Source organism: Spodoptera frugiperda, chromosome 28, assembly GCF_023101765.2.
Source record: "Spodoptera frugiperda isolate SF20-4 chromosome 28, AGI-APGP_CSIRO_Sfru_2.0, whole genome shotgun sequence".
Taxonomy (NCBI): domain Eukaryota; kingdom Metazoa; phylum Arthropoda; class Insecta; order Lepidoptera; family Noctuidae; genus Spodoptera; species Spodoptera frugiperda.
The window spans coordinates 5090794-5098252 of NC_064239.1; the positions used below are offsets into that span (position 1 = coordinate 5090794).

At 35.9% G+C, this 7459-nt stretch overlaps 3 protein-coding genes across 3 annotated transcripts in view; 2 read left to right on the top strand and 1 right to left on the bottom strand.

The window, feature by feature from the left end:
- Positions 1-7459, bottom strand: part of LOC118265114 (uncharacterized) — a 139953-nt gene that overhangs the window by 88348 nt on the left and 44146 nt on the right. The gene's annotated exons all lie outside the window — the stretch shown is intronic.
- Positions 106-7250, top strand: LOC118264928 (uncharacterized). Its single transcript, XM_035577597.2, has 5 exons — positions 106-1238; positions 1448-1547; positions 1919-2023; positions 6415-6573; positions 6795-7250. The coding sequence occupies exons 1-5, from the start codon at positions 400-402 to the stop codon at positions 6843-6845; spliced, it is 1254 nt and encodes a 417-aa protein (XP_035433490.2). The 5' UTR covers positions 106-399; the 3' UTR covers positions 6846-7250.
- Positions 2413-6053, top strand: LOC126912695 (uncharacterized). The gene is made up of 2 exons (XM_050706046.1): positions 2413-3031; positions 3794-6053. Exons 1-2 carry the CDS (start codon positions 2795-2797, stop codon positions 5930-5932), a joined length of 2376 nt encoding a protein of 791 aa, XP_050562003.1. The 5' UTR covers positions 2413-2794; the 3' UTR covers positions 5933-6053.

Sequence of the window (7459 nt, forward strand, 5' to 3'; positions counted from 1 at the left end):
TCTTCTTTTTAATTCATATATATATACGTATATCGGGCTATTCAGTAATAAGTTTACACTGAATTCCTGTTTGAATTTAGCAAAAAGAAACACGGATAATCTCTATCCAAAATTATATTGCTTAACCTTGAAGTTAAAACAGATACATTAAAATTTACTGGTTTTACCGCAGCACCAAAGAAATGAAGACGTTATAAGTAAACACCACACGAGACTGTTTTCAAGAACTCTTAACTACACCTAATACAGAAGTTAGGTTCATCCTTTAAAACCAAGAGACAATAGTGTGAATGTGGTAAAAATTAACTTCACTATGTTGCTACAGGTATTTATCTTACTTAAATACATTTCAATAAATGGGATTCTGAATTAGATTTTAACCATCGGGATTTTTTACAGATGAAAGGTCTTTTTCTCCGTTTGATTCCAAAGACGCCCCGAGAAGGAAAGAGCGCTGCCCTAGTCACGTTGATAGTCCGTCTAATCAACAACATAGGCAAATCATACATGACCAACCACAAAGTGCACTGGGCTGCTAACGTATGCACATTCTGTTTCATAATAACTGGTTTATTACAAGTCGTTGCACTCTTTATGCCCAAAGACGACCCAGAAAAGCTTTTCGAGTGTTTCAGCGTTCTAGCATTTTGTAGCATGGGAGTCCTGAAATTAATTTCACTCCGCAAATACCATCAAAGTTGGCGTAATCTTCTTACCCAAATATCTATACTAGAAAACTCACAGAAGAAGAAAAGCTCTGATTCGTACCAATCGGATGATGAAGAGGTGGACAATTTTTCTGCCTACATCGATAACTATACGAAGAAATTCCAAAACACATCAACGATTCTTACCGGAATGTACAGTTTTACTGCTTTCATATTCATCATCTCTCCCTTTGTCGAATATTTTCTTTGCAAGATACGTGGGTTGGAGTGTTTGGAGTATCCTCACATTCTGCCTGGTTGGGCTCCCCTTGACAAATTGAGCTTTTACGGCTACATCGTAACCGTCGTGGGTGAATTTCTAGCTGCCGTATACTGCGTTCTTGTGCACATTGCATTTGATTTAACAGCTGTAGGCATCATGATATTTGTTTGTGGCCAGTATTCCTTGCTCCGTGATTATAGTTCGCGCATCGGAGGTCTCGGGAATCATTGCAATCTCTCAAAGAAAAGAGATTTGAGAGCCCATTATAGAATCGTTCGTTGTCATCAAACTAACATCTTATTGATAAAGTAAGTAGATTTATAAATGAGATCAGGAAATGTAAGCTGTTCTGTGCCCTTCGTACGAGTTAGCTTTACGTTCTGATTGGTTGGTTCATTCGCAACGACCAATCAGAGCGCCGTACGCGCTCTAGTTTCGTTTTTGTTTAATTTAAAGCAAACTCGCACTAAGGTATATCCTGAGATATTTAGTTAATTTTATACTATCTATATTTCAGCACAATCAACGAGCTCGATATTCTGTTGAAAAATATAATTGGAGTGTATTTCTTCTTCGCTACTCTAACATTATGTTCGGTTGCTGTTAGACTGAAGTCTGTAAGTATACCATTCACATCGACGATGCTGTGAACATTTATGGGTTCCTATATACTTTGAATAGACCATAATATTTCTCATACTTCAATAATCCTTATGGCTTCTGTAAGTCTGGCATAATTCTCTAATTTTTGATTTGAAGACTCTTGTCAATAACACCTATATTTATTCGGATAAGCTATGTTAGAATATTATCCCTAGTTACCTTAGAGTTATTACTATAACTTACTCTTTGCAATAACATAATAAAAATCCGTATAATATTATTTTAAAGTGAAGGGTTTCTTTTTCTCTTTATGGCCAAGTTTTCTTTTTATTTACCCACCTATACAGGTACTACAGAATTACAATTGTTTCTCGTTTATTTTCAGGAGGAAATGAGCATAATGAAACTAGTAAATCTTATCCAATACATGTGTGCTACATTAACGCAACTCTTTTTGTTTTGCACATACGGGGACGCAGTATTGAACGAGGTAAACGATTGTCAATGGCATTGCAGTGTTATCAAATTATCAGTTTATTTACTTCTGCATTTGGACCACCCTCTAGTCTTAACCAGATTTGGTCAACTCTTCCAATTGCAATCCGTTAAGATTAAAGGTTAAGTTAATGCAGATAACTTAACAATAATAATGTGAAGTCAATTTATTCTCGCATTATATTAATAGGTGTCGTATGTCTTTACATAGGCAAATTATTTCTGTAGCATTTTGGATGGTCTCTAAGAGTTCCCCTACGTTCGTCAAGTTACTTTAAATCAGTAGTTTCGCATTTCGACTGAAAGTTCTCTCATTATTTGATGATGATGATGCTGTGGGCCCGATTCTATTTGGGGCCGTTCAATTATTACGTAAGCACTATGGGGGGGCGGGGGGTCTTTACTTTGCTTATTTTGGATGACATGGGGGGTAGGGGAGTCTAGATGATGATTACGTCATCGGTAGTTATTTTCTTTTTTACACGAATGGCAACCCACACATTGTCTTTGCTTGAAAACGAAAAGCATTTTCGGGGATTCCCGCAAGTAATACATACATTTAGTGAACAGTGCGCGGTAATTCCCCTACTCGCTTTAGAACCGAGTAAGGGAATTACCGCGCGCTGTTCACTTGTCTAAATTTCCTCTATCAGTGTATTGTTTCGTTTGGCTGCTATAGCGAGTAGACGTATTGTAAGCATAGTAAAGCAAGTTAACATTTGTGTTACCATTCATTCCATTATCCAAAGTTTAATGTTTAAATAAGATGTCATTTCAAATAGACAAATCCAAGTTATACCAAAAATTGTTTGAAAGTTTTAAAAAATCTCATACAAGTACGAAAGTACAAAATGTACAAAAGTTAGTTAACGAAGTGTGGCGAAATTATAAATTACAAGCAAAATCCGACAAGGAACTAGATATTATTGTATCTAAGAGAATCGAAGAAGAATTGCAAGCAGCGACTAAGAATAAATCCAATTTACTACATTTTTTTTCTAAGGTGAGTGACGAAATCATTTTAGGTACCTACTAGAAATATTAGAAATCGCCAAAAAGTTTCTCTTTGCTAATTAGAAAATATTATGGCCTATCTTAAAGTATAGAGGTAATATTCATTATATAGATTTATTTCTTATAATTGATTCCGTCAATTGGTCACAAAATACAGGATGTCAGTTTTATACATATATATTATATACCTACAGAAAACTATACTCTATTCAAATAGGTATTTAACAGAATGTAAACAATCTTTATATGTCTTTTTATTGAAATATGTGGTTTAAAATTGTAAACTGTGTAAAATCTGTTGTGATTCATTTAAAAACTCAACCAATATTAAAAAATTGCTTTTCTGTAAATACATAAAGGTGCGTACAAACATCGTGAGGCGTGCGCCGCGAATGGTTCGCACGTATACATGTGCCGTAGCATGCCTCAGGTTGATGTATGCGAGACGAACCATTCGCGGCGCAAGCCTCGCGATGTCTGTACGCACCTTTACAGATATCTGATTTTATAATTGCATATTTCAATAAAAAGACATATCAAGATTGTTTATATTCTTTTAAATACCTACTTGAATAGACTATAACATATATTTGTGACCCTGTATTTTGTGACCGGAACGATTTGCTCGTTTAAAGATATTAGATTTAAAGCCATAGGGTTTTGTATTTACCATATTTATTGCCATACTTTGTATTTATGTAGCTTAATAAGAGAATCTTTAGCAGAACCCATAGAAAGTTTTTATTTTTAGGCAACCTGTAAACCTGCAGAAAAAACACAAATTACACAGCCAGCTTCAAATATTAAAAAACAGGAAGAAGATAAAATAAAAACCGGTAATGAATCACAACAGCAATGCGAAATTAATAAAAATACAGATAAACAGAGACCAAAACCTTCTCAGGAAGCTATGAAAAATAAGATTGCTCTACTCGAAAAAAATTTGAATGCTTTGTATTCTGCCAGAGATACTATGTCAATCCGTGCTGAAGTTGATAAACAGATCATTAAGTTGCGCGAGGAAATAAAAACAGCAAAACAGTCTTTAAACAGGAAGGTTCAAAACGCAGTTGCCCAGAAGAAACACAGGGATGGTATGAAAAGAAAGTTAGAAGATATTTGTCATGAAAATCCAGAAATGAAAAAAAGACTATCTCTGAGGGATTCAGTGGGACGTCCTAATCTTGAAAGCAATCAACCTTTACTATTGAAAACAATCGCGGATATAGCTTTATTTGGGAGTGCAGCAGATGATAGAAGACGAACGGAATCAATTCGCAGCGTAAAAACTCTTGATGAACTCACACAAGAATTACGTAAAATGGGATTTGACATTAGTCGCAGTGGGACATATCTTCGTTTGATTCCCAGAAAATCTAATTCTGCAGAGGGACGAAGACATGTATCGACAGTCCCTGTTAAGCTCATTCGGGCTCAAACTGATCACCACAAGAGCCACTTAGATAGCAAGTTCGCTGAAACATCAATCCATTATTTAGAGAACATAGCATCCATACTAGGACCAGATCAAGTATTTTTCATATCTCAAGATGATAAAGCTCGAGTCCCTATTGGCGTAACTGCGGCAAATAAGCAAGCACCTCTTCTAATGCACATGGAATATAGAATCAAATTGCCTGATCACGATTGGGTAATCGCTGAGCGTCATAAATTAATACCATCTGTTTATGCTGGTATCAAAATCACTTCCAATATGCTAGGACAACCGCAAGCCGTTGGATATTCTGGACCAACATACATCGCTATTCGAAGTGGAAAGCATAGTTCATCTACTGCTAATACTCATGCTCAGGATTTCGAGACGCTTCTCGAACTTGAAGAGTTTCGACCATTAGCTAAAACTGACCATGGACTAGTAAAACCAGTGGTAATCATGACGGTTGATGGAGGGCCAGATGAAAATCCGCGTTATCAAAAAGTCATAGGGTTTGCTATACAACACTTTAAGCGACATGATCTCGATGCATTGTTTTTAGCTACCAATGCTCCCGGAAGAAGTGCGTATAACAGAGTAGAGCGCAGAATGGCTCCTCTTAGTCGGGAACTGGCTGGTTTAATATTGCCTCATGACCATTTTGGGTCTCATTTGGATGAACGTGGCGTTACAATTGATGAACATTTAGAAAGATCTAATTTCGAATTTGCAGGAAAAGTATTAGCTGAAGTATGGAGTTCAATGGAAATTGATGGCTATAATGTTAATGCAAAATATGTTGGGGCAGGTGAACAAGATCTTCCTGATTTTCCAGACATTAAATGGTATTCAGAACATGTGCGTGAAAGCCAATACTTGCTCCAAATTGTAAAATGTAGAAATACAGAATGCTGTCGTCCAAGAAGTGGACTATTTAGATTACTAGACAACAGGTTTCTTCCACCACCTGTAAAAGTAAAACAAACAGTTGATGACTTGGTTTTAGATGAAGGAGGGCAATTTCTTAATCTTCCAGTCAATTTAGCTCTACGCTTAAGTGCTTCACTCAAAGATTTCCTGCAAATGCCATACGATTATTTTTGTCCGACGGTACAATTGAGGCTATCAAGTCGAACATGCAAAACGTGTGGTCTTTATCATGCTTCCGTCAAGTCACTAAATCGTCACATCGAAAAGATCCATAAGAAAGTAAACACGCACACTGATAGGAAAGTTAGACCTGTAAGAGTCGCTGCTCGTCGTGCTAATGAACTGATGTGCATTATTCAAAATTTAGAGCACCATGATGTTGAATGGCTCGATGAGAATGACGTAGACATTCCAAAATCGGATGAAAGCGAGCAGACTCACAACACTGAGCAGCAATCGAAGCAATCCAATGTCATCGAAAACTTAGAATCATGGATTCGGGTTTCATGGACTGAAGACTGTTAATTTGAATTTAATATATGTACCAAAAATTTAAAATAAGTTTGTTATGTTAGTAAGATATAATATTTTTGTCCTTTACTCTATGTTGAATACCGTTTCAGTAAAATATAATCTCTATCCTAAATCTATTTTCTTATTTTTCAAATTATAATTATAACATTATAAAATTAAAAAAACAATACATTAATTGACAAATGTTTACGTAAGCATGGGGGGAGGGGGTAAGAGCTTTGCTTACTTTTGCTGACAAGGGGGATGGGGGGTAAATAATTGCAATAAATCTGCTTACGTAATACTTGAACGGCCCCTTTACTACTGGACTTAGGCTTCTCAAATAGTCCTAGATCGGTGTTGTAGATTGAAATACATACTTAACACATTAAACGCCATGGGGGGCAAAAGTGACCGGCGCTAGTAGAGGATTTGCCTTCAACAGATTTTTGTTGGCAGTCAAAGTTTTAATCTTATTTTTGCTATTAAACCAGAGTTCAGTGGGTATGGGACAAGGCCCATTTGCAGCTGCATCATGGTGTTTAAGTCCTCGGATCAGACGAGAGCTGGTGATCCTCGGCTCCGGTATGATGCAGCCACGGCATCTACGTGCTGGGCCCTTCAATTTCCTCGACTTGCCTTCGTTTATACAAGTGAGATGATTATTGATTACTTTAGCTTGTGTTTCTTGTTGACATTCAATAGTAGATGCATACATGCATGCATGCATGGTCTCAATGCGACTGGTTATTGTAAAGTCTAGTTTGTTTCCCATACGAAAGGTAACATTTTGTTCACTTATTTAGGCAAAATTTTGTTATAGTAGTGTTTATGCCATCGTAACACACTTGTTATTATTTTAATTTAATTTCAGGTTGTGCGAGCTGCTTATAGTTATTATGCTGTGTTGGGGAAGAAAGAATAAAGAGTCTATGAGCTACATATTATGTAGTATTTGAAGAAAGACCAATTTAATAGAATGGCGTCAAAGAAAAATTCTGAAACAAATACAACTTCAAAATAAATGTTATCATTTTCCTAATACACAATACCTATATATCTGTATATCTCAATTACGGCCATTTCCACCGTCGAATATTTAGCTACATTTAGAAATGAACAATGCTCATGGTTGGAAACATTGCAAAAACTTAGATTTACGACGTCATTAGATTTATATTTTGCTTACAAGTCATAATATTATAGTTAAGAAGGTCAAATCACTGCAATATCGATAAAGATTACTTTTCCGATTGTCGTCATTCGCGCGTCATTTGTTATTTGTATAGAATAGACAGTTTAATTCTAACTTATAATAAGTACCTATTTGTTTATTGAAAACCAGTGGTCGGGTGATTCTTAAAAAAGGAAACACAAAAAGTTAACGGCGTCATTACCAAAAGTTAACAATTCTGCAGATTGAAACCCAAAATTTGGTTTCTATAAATTAAAATGTGACACTGCTTTCAACCAATCCAATAAAAATAAGGATGATAATAAGCTACCACGATGCTTAATAACGCAGGAGAATAATTATTT